The 26,582-nt window shown below is 40.7% G+C and overlaps 1 protein-coding gene across 5 annotated transcripts in view; it reads right to left on the bottom strand.

Annotated features, from left to right (window-relative positions):
• The window catches only part of Hnrnpr (heterogeneous nuclear ribonucleoprotein R), a 38,845-nt gene that overhangs the window by 8,628 nt on the left and 3,635 nt on the right, over positions 1-26,582 (bottom strand). For 3 of the 5 annotated variants that reach the window (XM_042688454.1, XM_042688450.1, XM_042688451.1), the window contains 6 exons: positions 24,439-24,557; positions 22,983-23,090; positions 20,906-21,019; positions 8,330-8,506; positions 5,839-5,974; positions 2,961-3,175 (listed from right to left, as the gene is read on the bottom strand). In XM_042688454.1, coding sequence (XP_042544388.1) covers positions 2,961-3,175; positions 5,839-5,974; positions 8,330-8,506; positions 20,906-21,019; positions 22,983-23,063 — 723 coding nt within the window. In that variant the 5' untranslated portion in view covers positions 23,064-23,090; positions 24,439-24,557. The remainder of the gene's footprint in view (positions 1-2,960; positions 3,176-5,838; positions 5,975-8,329; positions 8,507-20,905; positions 21,020-22,982; positions 23,091-24,438; positions 24,558-26,582) is intronic. The other 2 variants (XM_042688455.1, XM_042688452.1) reach the window with 1 other exon arrangement.

Below are 26,582 nucleotides of genomic sequence, written 5' to 3' on the forward strand. Positions count from 1 at the left end.
GTAGAGTGCATGCCTTGCAAGCATGAGGCCCTGGGTTCGATTCCTCAGCACCACATAAACAGAAAAAGCCGGAAGTGGCGCTGTGGCTCCAGTGGTAGAGCACTAGCCTTGAGCTGAAGAGCTGAGGGACAGTGCCCAGGCCCAGAGTTCAGGCCCCATGACCGGCAAAAAAAAAAAAGGGTCATCCTTTTATATAAGTTGGAATCGAATAGCCTTATGACTTAAATTCTAAAAACTGTAAAAAATCATGAGTGATACATTCAACTACTGAAATCAGCTTCCAAATGGCAAAAAAACACAAGCAGTCAAATCACAAATATGAAAAAATATTTGCAACTTACAATACAAAAGAAATACTTTTTTGCATCAGAGTACCATAAATAAGAAAAAGTTCAATAAATGAATAGAAAAGTAGGTGGTATTTATGAATACATGGTACATACAAAGAAATGCATATGGTTCTTCAAACATATTAAATATTAAAATGGCTGGGTGCCAGTGGCTCACCCCTTTAATCCTAGCCACTGAGGAGGCTGAGACCTGAGAACTGCAATTCTAAGTCAGCCTGGTTCATGAGATCTTTATCTCCAATTAACCACCAAGTGGAGCTGTGGCTCAAGTGCTAGACAGTAGCCTTGAGCAAAATAACTCAAGGAACCCTGAGTTAAAGCCCTATGACTTTTCACAGAAATAAGAAAAAAATACATACATAGTGAAAAGCTAACCATAAAAGCACTGAGATAGCATTTATTAACAAACTGGCAGAAGACAGAAGTTTGATCATATGCTATTTGTCAACAGTAAGAAAGACCTCCTACAGAGGGGAATATAGGACTATTCCTAATAGTATATTCCGAAGAAAAGAAAAAGTTCAAGCCAGGTGCTGGAGACTCATGCCTGTAATTCTAGCTACTCAAGAGGTGAAGATCTGAGGATCACAATTCAAAGCCAGCCTGGGCAGGAAAAGTTCATGAGACTCTTCTCTCCAATTAACCTGCAGAAAACTGGAAATAGCGCTGCAGCCTGAAGTGGTAGAGCACTAGCTTTGAGCAAAAGAGCTCAGGGGCAGCGCCCAGCCCAGAATTCAAGCCCCATGACTAACAACAAAAAAAAATAGAAAAAAAAAAAAGTTCAGTAGAGGATTGGGGATGCAGCTCAGTGGTACAGTACTTGCCTAGTATCTGGAAGACTCTGAGTTTTGATCCCCAGCACTACAAAAAAAAAAAAAAAATCAAAAAATTTAAGCTTAGCATAGTGGTTCAAACTTGTAATCCTAGCTACATGGAAGGCTGAGACTGGGAGGATCAGAATTTGAAGCCAGCCAGGGCAAAAAGGTTGATGTGGTTGGGTGGTCCAGGCCAGCTACCTCAGACTATGTAAATAGGATTGTGGTCTAGACTAGCTCAGACATGAACTGGAGACCCTATTTGAAAAGTAACTAAAGTGGGGGGCATAGTTCAAGTGATAAAGCACCAATGCAAACAAAATGTTCAATAGCAAAGAATCTCTTTAATTAAGATACACTTAAGAGAGAATTGAAGGTATAGTTCAAGCATTTGCCTAACAATGAAGCCTGATTTCCAATTGTAGCACAACAAAAAGGAAAAAAAGAAAAATACAAAGAAAAGATACATTTAAGTCCTTAGGTTGTTAGGGTTTTTTTGTTTTTCCAGAGCTGAGGACCTAATTCGGGGCCTTGTACTTGCCAGGGAAGTGCTCTTCCACTGAGCTAAATCTCCAAAGCCCCTTAGGTTTTTATTTCTTTTTTTCTTTCTTTTTCTTTTTTTTTTGGTCGGTCGTGGGGCTTGAACTCTGGGCCTGAGCGCTGTCCCTCAGCTCTTCAGCTCAAAGATAGAGCTCTACCACTTGAGCCACAGTGCCACTTCCTCCCCTTAAGTTTTGAATGACTATAAAACTATAAAACTACCCCCAACTTGGCGAAGAATTTTCAATGAACTGCAACATTGAAATCCAAGCACTTGGGCAGCTAAGCCAAGAGAACTACCAAGTCTGAAGCTAACCTGGGCTACATAGTAAGATCCTGTCTTAAAAAGAAGGAAATAGGGGGAGAGGGAAGAGGGAGGAAGAGAGGGAGGGTGGGAAGGAGAGGGAAGGGGGTGGGGGCCTGGAGGAAGGGAGGGGGGAGAGGGAGGCGGGGAGAAAGAGAAGGGAAAAAAGAGAGAGGGGGAGATGGGGCAGAGGGAGAGAGGGAGGGAGAAACCTCGGGATCCCTATGGGTACCTACCACTAGATATGTTCATGAAATACTTAAGTAAAACAATTTAAGTTTAGTTCCTTTACATTTAATTTTTAGGAAAAGATGGGTAGTGAAAATTCCTGCACATCAAGACAGGTTATTTCTTTCCATGTTAAGTCAGTTCCTTGTCTAAGGAAATATAGTCAAGAACTACAATTTGTATTTATCATGGAACTTGAACCTGAGCTTTTTTGCTCAAGGTTAGCACTCTACCACTTTAAGCCACTGCTCCATTTCTGATTTTTAGACGGTTAACACAAGAACTTTCCCGCCCAGACTAAGCAGTTAATAGGAGATAAGTGTCTCAAGGACCTTCCTGCCCTGGCTGGCTTTGAATTGCAATCCTCAGATCTCAGCCTTCTGAGTAGCTAAGAAAGAGCCAGCTCATCCTTTTCTTTTGTTCTTTTTGTTGCCAGTCCTGGGGCTTTAACTCTGGGGTTACTGTCCTTGAACTTTTGAGCTTAAGGCAAGCACTCTACCACTCTGCCACAGCTCTACTTCCAAATTTTTGGTAGGTAGTTGGAGATAAAAAGAGTCTCATGGACTTTCCTGCCCAGGTTGGCTTTGAACCACAGTTCTCAGATCTCAACCTCCTGGTAGCTAGGATTACAGGTGTGAGCTAACAGCATCTGGCTTGAAATTTGTTCTGAGTACAAAATTGAAATGACAGGTAACCTACCCCTACCCAAACAACTGCATTTACCTTAGCCATGACTTCTGGATCTGGTTCTTCCACAGGGTCAGCCCATTCAACTGTAACTACATTTCCCCATACTTTTACTTTTCCACTCATCAACCGGCGTCTGGCTTGTGCTGCTGACTTGTGATCTTCATATTCAAGGAAGCAGAATCCCCGATTCTTCTTTTTGTCATCGGGTTGATGATAGAGAATAACGTCCACCAAACCCTCTGTTAAACCAACAGCCAGATATATAAGCCAAAAGCATCCACCACACATTCAGTGATTAGGCAGATCTAAATCCACTTGCCAATGAGTATAAGATAGAAGAATCTTCAAAATGAAGTACTAATTACCTTGTAGACAATTAAGATATTTTACATTCTACAATGTTTTTACAGAGTTTGCTATTACATGATTTCAAAATTTATGAAAGCACCATCAAAAACCTTACAAGCCAAAGAAGCTCAGGGACAGTGCCCAGACCCTGAGTTCAAGCCCCAGGACTGGCAAATAAAAATAAATAAAGTATATTCCCAACTGTATCTTCTAACACTGGCCTGTTCTCAGTTTCTTTAATATATCAAGTTCTTTCTTGCCTTGGAGACTTGCCTTGGAATACACTTGCTTTGCTCTTTGTATGTTATATCCACCTTATCCTTCACCTCTTAAAATGTCACATTGGGCTGGGAATGTGGCTTAGTGGTAGAGTGCTTGCCTAGCATGCATGAAGCCCTGGGTTCGATCCCTCATTATCTCATAAACAGAGAAAGCCAGAAATGGTGCTATGGCTCAAGTTGGTACAGTGCTAGCCTTGAGCAAATGAAATTCAGAGATGGTACTCAGGCCCTGATTTCAAGCCCCAAGACTGACCAAAAAAAAAAGTCATCTATCAGAACAGTCTTTTCAACCGTGGACAGAAACAGGGATTTTATACACACACACACACACACACACACACACACACACACACATAATATATATGTGTGTGTATATATACACATATATGTATGTATGTATATGTATATATACACACATATATATGTGCCTGGATGCTATCCCTCTCAACTCTTCAGCTCAAGGCTAGCACTGTACCATTTGAGCCACAGTGTCACTTCCAGCCTTTTCTGTTTATGTGGTGCTGAGGAACTGAACCCAGAGCCTCATGCACGTGAGGCAAGCACTCTACCGCTGAGCTACCTTCCCAGCCCAGAAACAGGTATAATATTTTTATTTCCCCTTTCAGAGTTTTTTTTTTTTTTACCACAATATATATATTTTTTTAATTGGTCTGAATTCCTTTACCAGAATTTAGGCTCTATGAAGGTAGAGAAAGGCTATCTTATTCACAATTCATAGCATGATGCCATTTTTAAAAGACACCTGAATAAATACCTGCATGTGTACATGTACACATGCCAGAAAAAAGCTGGTAAACAATAAAAAATGATGAATCAGAGAACTGCTAGAATGGGCAACTGACTCAACACCACAGGGTATAGTAGCTATAAAGTCATCAGAAGCCAAGATTTGAGAGTAGGTACAATTTCTGCTGACCTGATCTAGCTGAAGCAATGAACGGAAGATGAGCTATCGTAGAAGCTGAGTTTAGAACAGTACACAGAGATGTTCACAGTACTAAGAGTATCAATTGAGCAAGAATGTGAACCTGAAGATATCTTCAGATTAAAGAAAGGCTGAAACAAGAACAACAGATGACAGTTTCAAAGAAAGAGAGAGGATAGTATGTCTAGATGACAAAAAGGTAAAGAAAGAAATGTTGTTTTTAATATGGAGAGGCAGTGTCTAAAACTGTTTTTCACTTCACTCATAAGATTAGTTAATATCAATCACTATTTGAAAATTGAAGTTGGGTGCTGGTGGCTCATACCTATAATCCCAGCTATTCAGAAGGCTGAGATGTAAGGATCACAATTCAAAACCAACCAAGGCAGGAAAGTCCATAAGATGCTTATCTCCAATTAATCACCAAAAAGCTACAAGTAGAGCTGTGACTCAAGTAACAGAGCGCTAGCCTTGACAAAAATACTCAGGACCTGAGTTCAAGCCCCAGGACAAGCAACAGAAAAAGCAACAACAACAACAACAAAAAAGAAAAAAAAAACAATGGGAAACAAAGTAGTGTGTAATAAATGAAAATAAGGGGAAGTGGTGCTGTAGCTCAAGTGGTAGAGCACTAGCCTTGAGCTGAAGAGCTGAGGGACAGCGCCCAGGCCCAGAATTCAAGCCCCATGACTGACAAAAAATAAATAAATAAATGAAAATAAGGTTAAGGTTTTATTAAATTGCTTGTTATATATTAAAGTACAAAGACCTACAATATAAAATTAATTCCATGGATTTATAATATAAAAAGTTATCTATCTGGGTGCCGGTGGCTCACACTTATAATTCTAGCTACTCAGGAGGCTGAAATCTGAAGAATGCAGTTCAAAGCCAGCCTGAGCAAGAAAATCTGTGAGACTCTTATTAACCACCAGAAAACCGGAAGTGGCACTGTGGCTCAAGTGGTAGAGTGCTCACCTTGAGCTGAAGAGCTCAGGAACAGTGCCCAGGTTCAGAGTTCAAGCCCCACAACCGACCAAAAAAAAAAAAATTATGCAGACAAGTCAATAGGTAGAAAGGAGGAACTATCATCTTGATATAAAGTAGAGTGGATATGAGGGGGAAAGCCTTCCCAAGGACTGTTGAACAAAGAGATACCAACAAAGAAGGAAAAATTCCATAAAATCAAGAAGGGAGGTGGCTAAGTCCAAGACATCATAAAGAAAGCAAACATCGAGTCTTTTAGTTTAACTAATATCTCTTTTTTAAACATTCATAAATTATTTACAAATAACAAATTTTCCAAAACTAATTTCTAAATACATTTTTGTTTTACCTGTGACTTTACTGAATTCTTCCAGGATGTTTTCTTTAGTCTTATTCTTTGGAATGGATCCAACGAAAAGTCTGTTGTTTGCCACAGAAATGCATACTCCAAGGTGTTTACCAGGGCGAATTTCATAGCTGTCACACTGTAAAGAAGAAAAGAACCAGAGACCCCCAAGCCCCCCCAATCTGAGGACAATTGATCTTAGTCTAAAAAATTCCATAGTTTTAAGGCTAACTACTTGCTGAACTAAGTTCTCTCATGCTTGCCATAATACAAATGTATAGTTTTAACCTCACTGTTACAGTCTCTTCTTTGTTTTTGTTAACATTTACTGCTCCTCCATATAAAAATGATTCAGTTTTTCAACTTTACAATATATTAGAATATCTTATTTCAAATATTTTATTTCAATATCTTATTTAACCTATAAGAGAATTATTTTATTTGTTTTGTTTTTTTGTTGGTTGTGGGGCCTAAACTCAGCCTGGGCACTGTCCCTCAGCTCTTCAGCTCAAGGCTAGTACTCTACCACTTAAGCCACAGCACCATTTGTGGCTTTTTCTGTTTATGTGGTGCTGAGGCATCAAACCCAGGGCCTCATGCATGTGAGGCAAGCACTGTACCACTGAGCCACCTTCCTAGCCCCCAAAGAATTGTTTTAAAGATAGCCAAGACTGATTATTCAGGGTCCTCAGTATGAACAATATACAAAGAATACATAAACAATGACAACAGCTGGGTGTTGGTGGCTCACACCTGTAATCCTTGCTACTCAAAAAGCTGAGATTCTGAGGAATCTGTTCAAAGTCAGTCTGGGTAGGAAAGTCCAAGAGACTCTTATTGCTAATAAACTACTCAGAAAAAAGCCAGAAGTAGCACTCTAGTTCAAGTGGTACAAAGCTAGCCTTGAGAAAAAGAACCTCAGGGACAGCACCTAGGCACTGAGTTCAGGCCCCAGGACTAGTACAAAAAAAAAGAGAGAGAGAGAGAGAGAGAGAGAGAATGACAACTATGTTTAACTATATTTAAAAGAAAAAACAACTTTCAATCTATCAAAATTTTATAGATATAAAAAAGTTTTTAGGGGCTGGGAAGGTGGCTCAGCGGTAGAGTGCTTGCCTTGCATGATGAGGCTTTGGGTTCGATTCCTCAGCACCACATAAGCAGAAAAGACCAGAAGTGGCGCTGTGGCTCAAGTGGTAGAGTACCAGTTTTGAGCTGAAGAGCTGAGGGACAGCGCCCAGGCCAAGAGTTCAGGCCCCACGACCAGACCCAAAAAAAACTTAAAAAAGAGAAAAGAATTGTTGGAGGACTGGGTCACTAAAGAGTAAGAAAGAGGAGCTGGGGCTGGGAAGGTGGTTCAGTGGTAGAACGCTTGCCTTGCATGCCTGAGGCCCTGGGTTCGATTCCTCAGCACTGCACAAGCAAAAAGAAAAAAGCCAGAAGTGGCACTGTGGCTCAAGTGGTAGAGCGCTAGCCTTGAGCTGAAGAGCTGAGGGACAGCGCCCAGGCCCAGAGTTCAGGCCCCACGACTGGACCCCAAAAAAAAAGAAAAGAAAAGAAAAGAAAGAGGAGCTGGGTGCCACTGGCGTAATCCCAGCTACTCAGGAGCTAAGATCTGAGGGTCACAGTTCAAAGTCAGCACAGGCAGTAAAGTCCATGAGACTCTTATCTACAATCAACTACAAGAAAACCGGAAGTGGTGCTGTGGTTTAAGCAGTAGAGTGCTCGCCTTGAGCTAAAGAGCACAGGGACAGAACCCAAACCCAGAGTTCAAGCCCCAAGGGGGGGGTGGGGGGGGGGGGGGAAATAAGAACAGCGTGGAAATAGAAAGAATAAAAACACACCCTACAATTAGGTTGTGACAAAAATAAAACAAATTCACAACCATGTCCTGAGCTGAGTCCAGACAGTTGTTATCTAGTTATGTTCTCAGAGCCCATCTCACCTTCACGGTAGTTTAACTGAAAGAAATGACATTACTTTTGTCTAAATGGAACCAAAGCAAAAACTGCCAATGCCAAATACTTTAATGAATCTTTTGATACCAATCAATCTATTAGATAAGTTTTTAGAATTATGAAGACTTAATGTAAGTATTTCTTTTCTTTTCTTTTTTGGCTGTGAGGCCTGAACTCTGGGCTTGGGTGCTGTCCCTCAGCTCTTCAGCTCAAGGCTAGCATTCTACTACTTGAGCCACAGCGCCACTTCCAGCATTTTTCTTTTTGCTCATGTGGTGCTGAGGAATCCAACCCAGGGCCTCATGCATGCCAGGCAAGTGCTCTACCACTGAGCCACCTTCCCAGCCCCTAATGTAAGTATTTCTTGTGGTTTTGTCTTTTTTATTTTAACTTTCATAGAAAAAAATAAAAGATTACATACACAGTCAATACATAAACATTTCAAAGCAACAGTGTTAACTGTAAATACTTTTAAACTGAGGAATATTCTCTCAAACAGTAATTTTCTGGAGAGTGGACATTTGTTGCTCACGTACCAGTTTAACAGCTTCCTGGGCAGCTTCCTTGCCACAGAAGGTGATGAATGCATATCCTCTGTTCTGCCCAGACAGTGGATCCATCATGAGTCGTAAATCCCAAATGGGACCAGCCTTCTCAAAAAGGGGTACCAACTCATCCTCATACAAATCTCTTGGTATTTTACCTACAAAGACCTGAAATAAAACCTCCTTATTAGAATCTAACATAAGAAGAGTTCAATTTTACTGCTCTAAATCCTTCCTGCCTTTTTTTAAGGGGATAACGATATGAGATAGTTAAGAAATGATCAACACAGGGGCTGGGAAGGTGGCTCAGTGGTAGAGCGCTTGCCTTGCATGCATGAGGCCCTGGGTTCGATTCCTCAGCACCACATAAGCAAAAAGAAAAAAGCCGGAAGTGGCAGTGTGGCTCAAGTGGTAGAGTGCTAGCCTTGAGCTGATGAGCTGAGGGACAGCGCCCAGGCCCAGAGTTCAGGCCCCACAACCGGACCGAAAAAAAAAAAAAAAAGATCAACACAACTGAAAGCTTGCAGTAGACTAGAATAGCCAACTCTAATTCTTAGTATAACCTTAGGGGCTATCAACAAAGAATAATAGTCTATATTGAAAAATTGACACTTCCAAAAGTACAGAATTTGTGTTAATATTTTAAATCCTGAGTTTTATAATTTGTCTTTTCTCTCATTAAAAAAATAAAAGGAAGCTGGGCCCCAATGGCTCATACCTGTAATCCCAGATAACCAGAAGGCTGAAATGTAAGGATCATGGTTCAAAGCCAGCCAAGGTTAGAGTCTATGAGACTCATCTCTAATTAAGCACCAGAAAACCAAAAGTAGGTGGTGGTTCAAAATGGTAGAGCAATAGCCTAAATGAAAAGAACTAGGGCCGGGAGCGGTGGCTCACACCTGTAATCCTAGCTACACAAGAGGCTGAGATCTGAGGATCACAGTTCAAAAGCCAGCCCAGCAGAAAAGTCCATGAGACTCTTATCTCTAATAAACTACTAGAAAACCAGAAGTGGCGTTGTGGCTCAAACAGTAAAGCACTCGCCTTGAGCTGAAGAGTGCAGGACAGTGCCCAGACCCAGAGTTCAAGACTTATGACCAAACAAAAAAAAAAAAGAAAAAGAGCTAGGGACAGTGCCCAGACCCTGAGTTCAAGCCCCACAAACAACAAAAACAACAGCAACAACAAAAAGATAGTAAGCATGTGCCACTGCATACAGCTTAGTTGAAACATTGTCTCTCAAACTTTTCAGCCTTGTCTGGTCTCAAGCCATTACACTACCACACTCAGACTTTCAAGTAGCTAGGATTACAAACATGCACCTGTATTTCAATCCTTTTATCTCCTCAAGGTTCCCAATCCTTTTTCTCAACCCCCTTCTTCACTGCATTTTCTCTAATGTTAAAAGTCACACCCATTTCCAAAGCCTACAACCATGTGATCATGTCTCAGAACTAGATCATAAGGGCTAATTTTCCAATTGTCTGGTCTCCTTTTTATCTCTAATCACCAGAAATCTAATAATGTCAATTTTTTAAAATATGTATTAGATGTAAAAATATACAACTATATCAGAAAAATGCTAACAATGGCTATCAATGTAGAATCTATTCTATATTTTACTTTTTCCAAAAATGTTTTCTGAACAATCTATAATGAATATATAACACCAAAAATCAAAATTACTAAAATTCACCCTTGTTAACCAGCACTAGTGATTTTTTTCTTTCCCTCTCTTTATGTCTCTTCGTGTCTCTCTGATAGCCCAGGCTGATTTCCAACTTACAACTCTCCCGCCTCAGCCTCCTGCGTAAACTATCACATCTAGTTACCATTATGAGAACGTAATTTCTGCTCCTCTTCTCTGCTAGTCCCCTCACTCTCACCCTTAATGACTGAAGAAATACTTCTTTTTTTTTGGGGGGGGGGGGCGGTCATGGGGCCTGAACTCTGGGCCTGGGCGCTGTCCCTCAGCTCTTCAGCTCAAGGCTAGCGCTCTACCACTGGAGCCACAGCGCCACTTCCGGCTTTTTTCCTTTTGCTTATGTGGTGCTGAGGAATCAACCCCAGAGCTCATGATGCAAGGCAAGCGCTCTACCACTGAGCCACCTTCCCAGCCCCTGAAGAAATACTTCTATCAACAGTAACCTCAAATATTTTTAATCCCTCCCATTACCACCTATACCCACTTACTCTTAGGTATAGTCTGAAGTTGTTCTACTGTATAAGGCGTTGCCTATTCAAACAAATGGCTCCTTACCTACTTAGAACTTGTCTAAGTCATTTATTAGACAAGTAATCACATATTCCTTGGCTTTGTACCCCATGTTTTTCTTATTTTTAAAAAAATTTATTTTATCATAAAAATGCTGTACAGGGTTACAGTTACACGAGTAAGGCAATGAGTACATTTCTTGTTGAGCATTGTTACCCCTTCCCTTCTCCCATTATGCACAACATTTTTCTAGATTCTAAAAAATATATAGTGACTAACCAGGCAAGGTCTAGGCATTAAGTTACAATCTTTTTTTTTTTTTTTTTTTGGGTCCAGTCATGGGGCCTGAACTCTGGGCCTGAGCACTGTCCCTCAGCTCTTCAGCTCAAGGCTAGCGCTCTACCACTTGAGCCACAGTGCCACTTCCAGCTTTTTTATTTTTGCTTATGTGGTACTGAGGAATCGAACCCAGGGCCTTGAGCATGCAAGACGAGTGCTCTACCACTGAGCCACCTTCCTAGCCCTTAAGTTATAATCTATTGATAGAGATAGATAAAAATATAAAAGTATGATGTCAAGAAGTATTAAGAGATGGGCACTGATGGCTCATGCCTGTAATCCATGCTACACAGGAGTTGAAATCTGAGGATCACAATTCGAAGCTAGTTCAGGTAGTTAAGCCCTTAAGACTCTTTTTTTTTTTTTTTTGTCGGCTGTGGGGCTTGAACTCTGGGCCTGGACGCTGTCCCTCAGCTCTTCAGCTCAAGGCGAGCGCTCTACCACTTGAGCCACAGCGCCACTTCTGGTTTTCTGGTGGTTTATTGGAGATAGGAGTCTCACGTCTCTCCTGCCCGGGCTGGCTTTGAACTGTGATCTTCAGATCTCAGCCTCCTGAGTAGCTAGGATTACAGGCGTGAGCCACCAGCGCCCGGCGCCCTTAAGACTCTTATCTCAACAAAAGTAATAAATGATAAAATTGTACTTTAAGTGACAGGTAAATTTGACTTAAGATCTAAGGGAGAAAACTGAATAGCATCTGAAGAAAGAACTCAAGTATAAAAATGAGAATACACTAGACATTTTCTAGAGAACAGAAACAGGCCAAAGGCTGAGACAGGAAATCCATTCCAAGCCAGGCACCAGTGGCTCATGCCTATCATTCTAGCTACTCAGAAGGCTAAGATTTGAGGATCATGGTTCAAAGGTAGCATGGGCATGAGACTCTTATCTCCAGTTAAACAGATACAGACACAGACACACAGACACAGACACAGGCACACACAGGCACACACAGGCACACACACACACACACACACACGCACGCACGCACGCGCGCGCGCGCACCTCCCGAAGTGGAGCAGTGGCTCACATGGTAGAGTGATAGCATTGAGCACAAAAAGCTCAGGGACAGTGCCCTGGCCCAGAGTTCAAGTCCCAGGACCAGCACAAAAAAAGGAAAGTCCATTCTAGTGATAGTGGTTGAGAAAAGACTAGGGGCCAAATTAAGTTAAGGCATGGCTCTTAAACTCTACGGTTTCTTCCAGATATGTTGAGAAAATCAGATTTGTAAACAGACAAAACTCTGCTGGATGTGTTTTATATTCTGAAAAGAACACTGTAACAACTGAGTAGAAATTGAATTGAATGTAGAAATAGGCTGAGCAATCAGGTTAACAGGGCAATCCAGGCAAGAATCCAGGTGGATTGACCAAATAGTGATAGCAATGAAAGTGGTTAAAAATGAGCAAAACTGTAGGTATTAGGCTATACTGGATTCAAATCTACATTATAGTTACCTTGATCAAGTTTCTTTATCAGTGAGTCTCAATTTTCTCATCTCAAGTAACACTAGTAGGAAGGTTCTACCTTCCTGACAACAAAGAATCCTTATTTTGTCTCCCTACTTTTTTTTTTTTTTTTTTTTTGGGTCCAGTCGTGGGGCCTGAACTCTGGGCCTGGGCGCTGTCCCTCAGCTCTTCAGCTCAAGGCTAGTGCTCTACCACTTGAGCCACAGCGCCACTTTCAGCTTTTTTCTTTTTGCTTATGTGGTGCTGAGGAATCGAACCCAGAGCCTCAGGCATGCAAGGCAAGCTCTCTACCACTGAGCCACCTTCCCAGCCCCATGTCTCCCTGCTTTTTTTGTGCTGGTACTGGGACTTGAAGTTAAGCCCTTGGTGTTGTCCCTTAGCTTCTTCACTCAAGGCAAGTGCTCTACCATTTAAGCCACAGTCCTACTCCCTACTTTTTGGTGGTTAGTCATAGCTAATAGTCATATGGTCTTTTCTGCCTGGGTTGGCTTAGAACTGTGTTCTTCACATCTTAAGCCACCTGAGTATTAGGATTGTAGGCTTCAGCCACTAGTACCCAGTTTCCCCGTGTTTTCATTAGTATGAAGCAATTGTGTTCAATAATTCTACCTTCCATCACTCCTATTTTCTCCTGATCCATTATAAACATTATGTTAGAAACAAAGAAAGAACACATAGGGTGACACTGAAAACCTATACATTACAGAGCTAGGTGTCAGATACATGTACCACTTCTATAATAATTGAATTTTTATTTATTTGTTCTTTTTGTCGGTCAGGGGATTCAACTCTGGGCCTGGGCACTGTCCCTCAGCGCTTCAGCTGAAGGCTAGCGTTCTACCACTTGAGCCACAGTGCCACTTCCCATTTTCTGATGGTTTATTGGAGATAACAGTGTCACAAACTTTCCTGCCCAGGCTGGCTTTGGACCATGATCCTCAGATCTCTGTCTCCTGCATAGCTAGGATTATAGGCGTAAGCCACCAGCGCCAGGCTTGAACTTTTATTTTTAGAATCGAACAAGTGTTCTTTATTAAGCTAAATTAAATGGAAAAATTGGTATTTTCAAGAAAAGTAACTCAAAGATAGATTAATCACAGAAAAGATAGAAAAACAAGTTCCTCATATTCTTCTTTTTTTTTGGGGGGGGGTCCGGTCGTGGGGCCTGAACTCTGGGCCTGAGCACTGTCCCTCAGCTCTTCAGCTCAAGGCTAGCGTTCTACCACTTGAGCCACAGTGCCACTTCCAGCTTTTTTCTTTTTGCTTATGTGGTGCTGAGGAATCGAACCCAGGGCCTCAGGCATGCAAGGCAAGCGCTCTACCACTGAGCCAACTTCCCAGCCCCACTCATATTCTTATTTTAAAAGCCTAAAAGTACCATTTTACTTTGGGAAAAACAATCACAAATTTGTGGTGAATAAAGTCTCCAGTAAGCCTGGCACCAATGGCTCATGACTGTAATCCTAGCTACTCAGGAGAGAAGTAAGATTTGTGTGATTCTTATCTCCAATTAACCACCTAAAAGCCAGAGTGGAGGTATAGCTCAAGTGGTAGAGTGCTCAGAGACAGTCACTCTCTCTCTCTCACACACACACATACACACCCCTCAAAAGGTTAAGGGGCTATGGTGTAACTCAAGAGTCAGAGAACTCCCTAACATTTTCAAAGGCCTTACTTTAAACGCAATCATCACTCTCTCTCAAAAAAAAAAAAAAAAAGAGGCCGGTGCCAATGGCTCATACCTGTAATCCTAGCAACTCAGGAGGCTGAGATCTAAGGACCCCAGTTCAAAGCCATCCCAGGCAGGAAAGTCCATGAGACCCTTATCTCCAAAGAACCATCAGAAATGCCACTGTGGCTGCTGAAGAGCTAAGGGACAGCGCTCAGGCTGTTCAAGCCCTCCAACAGACAAAAAAAAAAAAAAAAGGCTCAAGCCTAAAAGCTTTTAAAAACCAAGTTCTAGTGACTCATGCCTATAATCCTACCTACTCAGAAGACTAAGATCTGAGGATCACAGACTTTTAGCTCTAATTAGCTACCAGAAAACCGAAACGTGGTGCTGTGGCTCAGAATGGTAGAGTTCTATCCTTGAGAGAAAAAGTTTAAGGACAGTGCCCAAGCCCTGAGTTCAAGCCCCGAGACTGGCAAAAATAAATAAATAAAAGCTTCAAAAACTCTTTCAGCATTGCTCCTTTTAAAGACATAAGTTCAATTTTTAATTAACCAAAATAAAACTGAAATAAAAGCAGAGGTGTGGCTCAAATGGTAGCCTTGAGTAAAAATACTGAGAGAACACGAAGCCCAAGTTTGAGTCCCACTATGGTGCATGCACATGCACAAAGACATGCACACACATATACACAGAAAAGTATTTTTCTTTTATTAACTCAATGATATGAGACATTCTGTCTCCATGTGACCTGTTCCAAGTAAGCAGGGAATCATGTTAAGGAAGCCCTTTGAACACTAACAGTTCTTTCTTTACTCACTAGCTATCAAAGCTTGAAAAAAGTCATCAGCTTTTCCTATAATCTATCCATAGAGCACTTTGACATTAACAAAAAACACTCCCTGCCAGATCCCAGTGGCTCATTCCCACAATCCTAGCTACTAAGGAAGCTGAGATCTGAGGCTCATGATGAAAATCCAGTCCTGGCAGGAAAGTCTGTGAGACTCCAAAAAGCCAAAAGTGGTACTACAGCTCCAGCAATAAGTTCAGAAGACAGCACGCAAGCCCTCAGTCCTAATACCAGGACAAAAAAAAGTCCTTGAAGCCGGGGGGCTGGTGGCTCACGTCTGTAATCCTAGCTACTCAGAAGGCTGAGATCTGAGGATCCTGGCTCACAGCCAGCCCAGGCAGAAAAGTCCGTGAAACTCTTATCTCCAATAAACCACCAGAAAACTGGAAGTGGCACTGTAGCTCAAGTGGTAGAGCGCTAGCCTTGGGCTGAAGAGCTGAGGGACAGCGCTCAGGCCCAGAGTTCAAGCCTCGTGACCAAACAAAAAAAAAGTCCTTGGGCTGGGAATGTGGCTTAGTAAAGTGCTTGCCTCATATGCATAAAGCCCTGGGTTCTATACCTCAGTACTACATACACAGAAAAAGCTGGAAGTGGTTCTGTGGCTCAAGTGGTAGAGTGTTAGCCTTATTAAGCAAAAAGAAGTTCAGGAACAGTGCCCAGGCCCTGAGTTCAAGCCCCAGGACTAGGAAAAAAAAAAAGTCCTTTAGAGAGGGGACAAGGGGAAATCAACAGAAGTAAACAGGCAGTTCAACATCTGGGTATAAAAACTGGTTCATTATCGAACTACTACTTAAGTTTGCTATCTTTCAAACACAAATTCCTAGTCATACATAATTCAATTTAGGTGCTATGAAATCATATACTTTAAGGTCTCTTAAATACAATGAACCTATACAACCTCCATTAACAAAACAACGATCTACATTTCTCTTTAATTCTTCCACAGAACATCAATGCTATCCTTCAAAACATGAAGTCCCAGGTAAAATATGAGGTTGAAATTCATCACCTGAGTGCTGGAGTTGGGAGACAATCTGGGCAATGTACCAAGAGAAAAAGAAAACAATATTGTATGCCCTACATAGTGTCAAGTGAGTATCAATTCTGCTGTTTCTGTGATTCCCTTTCCCTTTCACATATTGCATTGTCTATTATGCAAAACACGAGGTACAAAAAGCTAAAAGAAATGAAGAAAGACAATACAGAAAAAAGAATGAACTATATACAGGGTCTAATGAGAAACTCTTATTTCCATAAGTTGTAGTTCATGTTAATATGCTTCATTATATAGGGTCCTTTGAACTAAGCACTTGGATTGTTGAGATCCCTTGTTGAGAATATCATATACATATTCTACTTCTTACAAATGAGGGAAATCATATGTCTTGCTTTTCTTTGGGTCTGGCTTACTTAATTTTTTCCAAGTCTTTCCATTTCCTTATGAATGGAACAATGTTGTTTTTTCTTTCTTTCTTTTTTTGTCAGTTGTGGGCGCTGTCCCTCAGCTCTTCAGTTCAAGGCTAGCGCTCTACCACTTGGGCCACAGCGCCACTTCTGGCTTTTTCTGCTTATGTGGTGCTGAGGAATCGAACCCAGGGCCTCATGCATGCAAGGCAAGCACTCTACCACTGAGCCACCTTCCCAGCCCTGTTATTCTTTCTGATGGAAGCTTAGAATTCCATTGTGTATATGTACCACCGATGTAACTGTAACTAGCTTATCACCTTTTCAATTAAAAAAAGAAAAAAGAAAAAGCCACGTGCAGGTGGCTCACGCCTGTAATCCTAGCTACTCAAGAGGCTGAGATCTGAGGATAGCAGTTCAAAGCCAGCCTGGGCAGGAGAAGTCCCATAAGACTCATCTCCAATTAAACCACCAGAAAACCAGAAGTGGCACTGTGGCTCAGGTGGCAAAGTGCTTGCCTTAGGCTGAAGAGCACCTAGGCCCAGAGTTCAAGCCTCAGGACCGACCAAAAAAAAAAAACCAAAAAAACAAAAAACAAAATACATACATACATATATACGTGTGTGTGTGTGTGTGTGTGTGTGTGTATGTGTGTGTGTGTGATATACCCATGAACTTCATAGGTATTATATTAGTGGAACAAATTAGAACACTATTTGTTTCCCCAAACAGATATACAATACAAGGTGGAGAATATAAAGATAGTGTACCCATATTAGAGGTGAGAACCCAAGAAGAGTAAAAAGTAATTTTAAAAGTAATACCCATCATTCGTGAATGGTTGTAATTTTAGAATAATGCTTATTAGCAACAGTGCCCATTAATGAGAGGTCACCCTTTAAGACTAAATTACATTTTACCCAAAGAGGAACCCCAAAAGTCCTCTCATAACATAATACAACAATCTCAGGCACTAAGCCTAATTTCAACTCTTCAATTAAGACCTAAAAAAGTTTTTTTTTTTTTGGTCCGGTTATGGGGCCTGAACTATGGGCCTGGGCGCTGTCCCTCAGCTCTTCAGCTCAAGGCTAGCGCTCTACCACTTGAGCCACAGCGCCACTTCCAGCTTTTTTCTTACGTGGTGCTGAGGAATCGAACCCAGGGCCTCAAGCATGCAAGGCAAATGCTCTACCACTGAGCCACTTCCCAGACCCAAGACCTAAAAAAGTTTAATAGTGGGCTGGGAAGGTGGCTCAGTGGTAGAGTGCTTGCCTTGCATGCTCGAGGCCCTGGGTTCGATTCCTCAGCACCACATTAGCAAAAAAAGCTGGAAGTGGTGCTGTGGCTCAAGTGGTAGAGCGCTAGCCTTGAGCTGAAGAGCTGAGGGACAGCGCCCAGACCCAGAGTTCAGGCACCATGACTGGCAAAAAAAAAAAAAAAAGTTTAATAGTGACTGGAACAAAACAATAACAAGAACCACACAACAATCACAAAAAAAAAAAGATTAACAATTACAACCAATTTCTTTACTAAATCTATCAGCAATACATGAAAATCTATTTTCTAAATCTTTAATTTCCAACAAACACAAGCTAAATCTCATGATTGAGATGAAATAGGTATCACTATTTAACTGACACCATCACCTAAGAAAGTCATCCCCACAATTTTGTTTTAAAAAGACAATCCTAGGGGCTGGGAAGGTGGCTCAGTGGTAGAGCGCTTGCCTTGCATGCCTGAGGCCCTGGGTTCGATTCCTCAGCACCACATAAGCAAAAAGAAAAAAGCCGGAAGTGGCGCTGTGGCTCAAGTGGTAGAGCATTAGCCTTGAGCTGAAGAGCTGAGGGACAGTGCCCAGGCCCAGAGTTCAGGCCCCACGACTGGACCAAAAAAAAAAAAGACAATCTTAGCCAGGCACCAGTGGCTCATACCAGTAATCCTGGCTACTCAGGAGGATCTGAGGATCATGGTTCGAATCCAGCCCAGGCAGGAAAGTCATGAGACTCTTACCTCTAATTAACCACAAAAATCTGGAAGTGGGACTATGCTTCAAGTGTTTTTGAGTACTAGTCTTGAGCATAAAAGCTTAAGGATAGCGCCCAGGCCCAGAGTTCAAGCCCCAGGGCTGGTATGCATAAATAAATACATACATACCTACATCCATACTAAAAACTATTATTGGGGGGGGGGAGAGTAGATGGGAAGGATAGGAAGGGGAAACAAAGAAGGAGGCAACAATGCTTGATAAGAAATGTACTCATTATCTTGCCCATGTAATTATAACCTCTCTATACAGTATTTTCACAATTAAAAAAAACAAAACCAAACAAACAAAACAAAAAAAAAAACTATCATTTAAGCTAGTTTAAATTTTAAGTTACTGAAAGAGAGTAGCCAGGCGCCGGTGGCTCACGCCTGTAATCCTACACAGGAGCCTAAGATCTGAGGATCAAGGTTCAAATCCAACCCTGGCAGGAAAGTCCACGAGACCCTTATCTCCAAGAAATCACTCAGAAAAAAACCAGAAGTGGCACAGTGGCTCAAGTGTTAGAGTGTTAGCCTTGAGCTGAAGAGCTGAAGGACAGTGTCCGGGCCCAGAGATCAAGCTCCACAAGCGACAAAAATTGAAAAAAAAAAAAATCTTTCATGAAATACTGTGAAAACATTATATTTTTATCATTATAATGGCATTAACTATATACAAGAGTAGTACCAAATCCGCAAAGTATCTTGCTGGTTGAATGCAGGAGTTTATGCCTCTAATTCCAACTACCTATGAGAGAGTGTTCAGGAGGATAGAGGCATCAAGCCAGCCCAAGCAATAAAGTTATTGAGATCCTATCTCAACGAAGAGGTTGTGGTAGTACACACCTGTAATTCCAGCTACAGGAGAACTCGTCCAAGGGCTGGCTCTTAGCAAAAACCCACAAGACTCTATCTGAAAAATAACCTAAGTCAGGCGCTGGTGACTCAGGCCTGTAATCCTAGCTACTCAGGAGGCTGAGATCTGAGGATCATGGTTCAAAGCCAGCCTGGGTAAAAGTCTGTGAGATTCTTCTCTCCAATAAACCACTAGAAAAATGGAAGTGGCACTGTGGCTCAAGTGGTAGAGCGCAAGCCTTGAGCTGAAGAGCAGAAGGACAGTGCCCAGGCCCAGAGTTCAAGCCCCCACGACCGACCAAAAAAATAAAATAAAATAAAATAATAACCCCATCAAGGAAGGTGCTGGTGGTTCAATCCTGTAATCCTAGCCTCTTAGCAGGCTGAGATCTAAGAATCAGTTTGAAGCCAGCCCAGGCAAAAAAAGTCCATGAGACTCATTTCCAACCCCAGAAAACTGGGAGTAGCACTGTGGCTCAAAGAGGTAGAGTGCTAGCCTTGTGCAAAAGAGCTCATGGACAGAGCCCAGGCACTGAGTTCAAACCCCACAACTGACAAAAACAAGTAACAACCTAAAACAAAAAGGGCTGGGGCATGACGCAACTGGTAGCAACTCACTGTCTAGCAAATATAAGACCCTAAGTTCAAGCCTCAGTGTCATCAAGAAAAAAAAAGTAAGGATTAAAACAGACTAGCTTAAAGAACAGGAACTGCTTAGTAAACACCAATGCATTCAGTTTCTTTTCTTTGATTCCACACTGTTCTCTTCTTCAAGCCACCTAATCAATAATGTGCCTCATTAAGTACTGAGAGCATTTTGTTATGGGAGAGGCAGAGAAAAACAAGCATGGCACAAAACTGCTGACAGTAAAAACCAGAACTGGTGGTAAATGTGGCTGCATACTATAAGATTGTTTCTCAAAAACCAAACCAACACAAAAAGATCATGTACTTGGTGTGCAAGTATAATACTAAAAACTGAAAGAAAAAAAAAAGTACTGCTGCTTTTCTCTTATTACTGAACCAAGCAGTGGTTCTTGCTAATAACATGGTTTTAGCAACCAATTCCAGGAACTCTGAATTCCTTTCCTTCATAAAGTATTTGAGTATCTATACAAAAATTATCTTTGTCAATGAAGGCCATAAAATACACTTAGGTATCCTCAAAATAACAATAGCTAAGGGAGGAATGAGAGGGAAAGGAAATAGCTTACACTAAACAAAGAAATGTAAACATCACCTGATATGAAAGAAATAATTGTATCATCAAAGCTCACAGAATTCACAAACTTTATGAACCATGATAAAGACAATTTGCCTTGCAAAGATTAAAAAAAAAATAGGGGCTGGGAAGGTGGCTCATTGGTAGAGTGCTTCCCTTGCATGCATGAGGTCCTGGGTTCAATTCCTCAGCACCACATAAGCAAAAGAAGCCAGAAGTGGCACTGTGGTTCAAGTGGTAGGGCACTAGCCTTAAGCTAAAGAGCTGAGGGACATGGCCCTGGCCCAGAATTCAGGCCAGTAAAAAAAAAGAAAAAAAATACACAACCGCGCGTGAGTGTGTCTGTGTGTATGTAGCAAGGTGATATATAGCAGGGTGATACACTTCTAAAATGTGCAACATGCCTTATGAATTTATATTAAAAAATAACAACAGCTATACTCTGAAAGGAATCAAGTACTTTCTTCATCACATAGATAAAGCATTTCATATACTGGAAATATTTTGTTAAACACTTACCTCTGTTCCAATTCCAGGTTGTACACCAGAATAAACACTGTCTGGTGGAGGACCACCATACTTCCTCTGTCCTGTGGTTACATCCAAAGTATAACCAGTCCTCTCAAGCAAGGCCTACAGACAATTACACATACAATTATACATACGTTTATATTTAATATTCATTAAGTCCATGTGTTCATCTTTCCCAAACAATACCATAATATCTTAGGACATGTATTTTATAGACAAATATTTAAAAAGTCAGAATCCACCTCAGTTCCACCTACATGTTCCTCTTACATACAGGTTAAACAGCCACAGGCAAAATAAATCTCTAAGCATACTCTACTTTTCTGGTATAGAAAAAAAGAAGGATTAAAGCTAATACACAACGCTACTATTCTGACCAATGCTACTATTCATACTTATGAACCTCATCTTTTACCTCCTACACTCCAATTAGACCATCTTACTTATTCGTTCTCTTTATATGCCACAGTCTTTCCATCTATATATATATTTTTTTTTTTTTTTTTGGGGGGGGGGTCGGTCGTGGGCCTGAACTCTGGGCCTGGGCGCTGTCCCTCAGCTCTTCAGCTCAAGGTTAGCACTCTACCACTTGAACCACAGCACCACTTCTGGCTTTTTTTTTCTGCTTATGTGGTGCTGAGGAATCGAACCCAGGGCCTCATGCATGCAAGGCAAGCACTCTACAAGCCATCTTCCAAACCCCCCATCAATATTTTTTTTGTGTTTAATACCAGTCCTGGGGCTTGAACTCAGGTGCTGGGAGTTGTCCCAGAGCTTCCTTTGTTTATGGCAAGTGTTCTCCCACTTGCTCAACAGCTCCACTTCTGACTTTTTTAATAGTTTATTGGAGATAAGAGTCTCACCAACTTTCCAACCAGGGCTGGCTCTGCACTGCAATCCTCAGAACTCAGCCTTCTGAGTAGCTAAGATTACAGACATGGTGAGCCACCAGCACCCAGCAGTAAGTTATTTTTTAAACGATTAATTCATAGAAGGTTCACATAGTTTACTATTTAGAAGTTTTACAAGAATATGGTTATGCCATTTTGCAGATGAGGAAAAGGAAAGCATAAAAGTGTTCCATATAAGTTAGCTATATAAATATGCTGGGCACTGGTGGCTTATGCCTGTAATCCTACTCAGGAGGCTGAGATCTGAGGATTGTAGTTCAAAGCCAGCCCAGGCAGGAAAAGTCTTTAAGACTCTTATCTCCAATTAACTACCAAAAAAAACAGAAGTAGCTGTAGCTCAAGTGGTAGAACACTAACCTTGAGCAAAAAAGCTCAGGGACAGTGCCCAGGCCCTCAGTTCAAGCCCCACAACTGACAAAAAAATTAGTTATGGCAGGAATCATAAGTTATATTTCCCATCTAAAACATGAACCATCTATACACATAAAATAACATTACAAATTAAAGTCTAGGCTGAGAATTCAGCTAAGTAATAGACACTAGCCTAATATGTGAGACCTCAGGTTTTACCTTTTGGCACTAAAAAAAAAAAAAAGTCTTTCAATATCAAGGTATTAACATCCATTTTACCAGTAATTAGGTACACACAGGAAAAGTACTCTACTTTTTTTTTTTTATTACTTAGCTTATCTAAGTAATAACAATGATAATGGCTCACAGTTCTTACTGTTATTATAACTTCTTGGTACTATTCTAACTGCTTTACATATTTAGTTCATCCTCACAAAACCAGGAGGTAGGAAAAATTACCACCCTCATTTTGTAAAGAAACTAGAGGGCTCAGTGGCAAAGCACGCTTGCCTAACAAGTGCAACGTCCTGGGTTCAATCCTCGTACCAAAAAAGAAAAAAGAAAGAAACTAGAGTATAAGAAAATTCAAAAGGAGGAAACCAGTTGGAACAACATCTCTTTACCATGAGAAAAGAAATTAAGTACTTAGAAAGAAAGTGGACCAAGAAATCTTTACCTGATATATCCAAGAAGCTACAATCAGAACATCAATAAACATGTCACTCCTGGGCAGAACAGGATGGAGGGTAAGTCTGAATTAAGGCTTTCCATGGAACATTACAACTATCCGAATCAAGTTTTACCTTGATTTTTGCTTCATCAGGTCCCTTTGTGGACTCTTGTACCTTGCTGCCCTGTTTCTCTCTTTGCCTGTAGGTCTTCATAACTCCACATAAAAATGCACTTTTGTTCTAAAACCAGCAAGTAATTAAATAAAAATAAATCACCAAAAATCTTCAAAAAGTCAAATGCATAACTAAATTTACATTTTAGAACACCAGAATTGGACATTATTCATTCATGCAGCAAATATTGCTATACCACTAAGATGGTGCAGACCTCAGAAGCTGACGTTTGCTACGAAGTTAACACAGCCTTCTATATGCTGATATTTAGCTGAATCTAGACTAACTTTGCTAGATGAAACAATTCCACCACTCAAATGCTGAAGTGGAAAAACCCTAAAGAGCCCAAAGAGAGTGAGAGGCCCAGAGCTCAAGACCAGTGCCTGCACATAAAATAAAATAAAAATTCAGAACAAGTCAAACCTGTAAAACCTAGTTACAATTGTCATCAACTGTGGCCCTGATTTTAAGGGCTTTTTTTGTTTTGTCGCTTTTGTTTTTGTGTCTGAGCTCTTGGCTTTTTCACTCAACGTTGTTGTTCTAACCACTTGAGCCACAGTTTTATTTCTGGCTTTTTGGTAGTTAAATGGAGATCAGTCTCACAGACTTTCCTGCCTGGGCTAGCTTTGAAATGAACTGAGATCCTCAAATCTCAGCCTCTTGAGTAGCTAGGATTAGAGGCATGAGCCACCAGTGCCCAGCCTGATTTTAAGTTTTTTTCTTTTTTTTTTTTTGGGGGGGGGAGGGGGGGGGTCCGGTCGTGGGGCCTGAACTCTGGGCCTGGGTGCTGTCCCTCAGCTCTTCAGCTCAAGGCTAGCACTCTACCACTTGAGCCACAGCACCACTTCCGGCTTTTTTCTTTTTGCTTATGTGGTGCTGAGGAATCGAACCCAGGGCCTCTGGCATGCAAGGCAAGCGCTCTACCACTAAGCCACCTTCCCAGCTCCCTGATTTTAAGTTTCTACGTAAGCGTGGGTGAGCCAGTGGCTCACACCTATAATCCTAGCTACTCAGGAGGCTGAAGTCTGAGGATCACAGTTCAAAGCCAGCCTGGGCAGGAAAATCGGAGAGACTCTTATCTCCAATAAACCACCAGAAAACCAGAAGTGGGACTGTGGTGCAAGTGGTAGAGTGCTTACCTTGAGCTGAAGAGCTGAGGGACAGTACCCAGGCCCCACAACAGACAGAAAAAAAAAAAAAAAAGAGTGGGGGGGACACATCTGCTTTAAACCTGTGCTTCTGAAACTGCCACAGATCTTTTTCCTTTCAATTAACTTTTTAAGAAGAGGAGAGTTCCTCACAAATAAAAAGACCTTTTTCCACTGGGGGGAAAAAAATACTGTGATTGGTAGTCACCAGTCACAGTACCAGTGACCACTAACTGCTGAAAAGCATTTTAAAGCAAAAACCTTACCTGAACATGTGATAAGTCACTCTCCTTGAACTGTTGTAGCACAGATAGAGCTCCTTCTTCATTAAATTCTCTGAGAGCATCAATTGCTCTTTCATCAAGATCGACATAAGCTACCAATCCTAAAAATTAAATTGAAAAGGGGTAGCATTATTGCAATAAAAGGAGCAAGCTAAACCGTCTTATTCAAGTCTACAAAGAATTGTTATATGTACTAACTATATTTTCATTTAACTATATGCATACAAGCAGTTATACAAATACTATGAAAAGGTCAAGTACAAACATGAAAATAAAGTCAATAGCTACAAGCAAAAATTTCAAAAACAAAAAATACCCTAAAACTCATTTCCAACTCCCCAAACAGCACTGTCTTAAAAGTTAAATCTGATGCATATTCCAGACTACAGATTTAAGCATTCACACAACCATCTATGTTAAATGGTAAGAATGCATTGTATTTCCCAAAGACAAACCTTCAAATTGTGGATTGTTACAGTTCACTATATTAAGAGGTAGGGGAGAAACAGGAAAACAAGTTTTATTTCTTTCCATCTCCAAATAGTGTCTCCCTCCTTAGCACCAAAGATATACTGAAATGCATTTATCTGAGCACCTACTTTGCTGCAGTCAGAATGTGGAAAGGCATAATTTTAAACTCTTCTACAAATGCAAGTGCAGCTTGAATAATCAATTCTAAAGTCGAATTTTAAGGCACTCTGTTCTTCAACAAGCTTAGACTCAAAAGAAGCTGTGATATTCACAACTGTTAATAATTACCATCTTTCAAATGGCAACAAGAACTGTACCAACTTGCAACTAAACTCAACAGGAAATATATGCATTGAATTATATATATATAGTATATTTAACTGCACACAGAACATCTACTATTTTTTAAATAAAATTTAGTTCTATTAAATGTGTTATATTTATCTCTCTACAACGGAAGTTTATTTCAGAACTGATAAAATGAAAAATGAAAATATCTGACAGATTAAAACCCCCAAATCCATGACTCCAGTTTGGTAAAGCTAAAAAGAACATACAGTAACTTTATTAAATAACTGTAATGCCACTGGCAAAATTACTTTGTTTGAAAAAAAAAAATGTTGCCACCATTTGTTTTAAAGGCTCAAAATGAGCATGCATAAGTAAATTGGAGTTTCCTTACTTGAACATTCCATATACCACCCAAAAGCCACAACTCAGGACAATCATCATCATCCATTTGTTCAATCCAGTCCTACATCAAAACCATCAGCCTCTTAGCAATAACAAAACACTCTACAGGAGAGCATCTCTGAGCAGATCACTGCCAATTCTCTATGGCAGAATGTCACAGAAAGTTCCTGAGGACTGATTTTTTTCAGACAGGATCATCACCCAGGAGTCATTTTTATAAGTCATTTTAGTATCTAAAATTATCCTTAGCTGCCCAGATTTAAAATACTTTTAAGAACAAAAAAGGAGCAGCTATTTGTGTACTTAGGACACATTTCTGAGAAAGACAATTTTCCCCCTTTTCTTCTCTTTCCCTCTCTCTACCCCCAAATCTGGACAGTCACACCGAACACACAGCTCAAGAAAAGTTTCCATCTATAGCCCCAAAGGAGGAGGGCACATTTATTTATGAACAACGCTCCCTAAGGGCAAGTATTTCTCTCCTCTGTAAAACTTCAAACCACTTACAAACAACCATAGTAAGATGTTCAAATGTGCTTAAACTCTTAACCATGGGACTTCTCGATTTAAAAATAATAATAATAACTGTTACAAACCAAACACTGAGAGATGTGGATTTCTGTCTGTCAGAAACTAAACAGGCCACAAACTCTCAAAGAGTCTGACATAGTATCATTTCAGACAATACAGACTAGCTATTCCTCTTATTATGCCACCTAATCAGACCTAACTGACTTAACAATCACTTTTAAGAAGCTAAAAGTAGAAAAGTAAAAAGCAAAATGATGACTGATTTAGAGTAAGGAAAAAAATATAAAATTTGGTATGCTGAAACATACATTTTAATTGGTAGTAAATCTAAGACAAATTGATGTACCATTCAGAAACAACTATGACAGCATATTCAACTGAGAAGGCTTCAAAATAATGAACAGGAATATCAAAGTCAAACCCAATATGCT

The sequence above is a fragment of the Dipodomys spectabilis genome, unplaced genomic scaffold, assembly GCF_019054845.1.
Source record: "Dipodomys spectabilis isolate Male_0828 unplaced genomic scaffold, ASM1905484v1 ptg000118l, whole genome shotgun sequence".
In the NCBI taxonomy this organism is placed as follows: Eukaryota; Metazoa; Chordata; class Mammalia; order Rodentia; family Heteromyidae; genus Dipodomys; species Dipodomys spectabilis.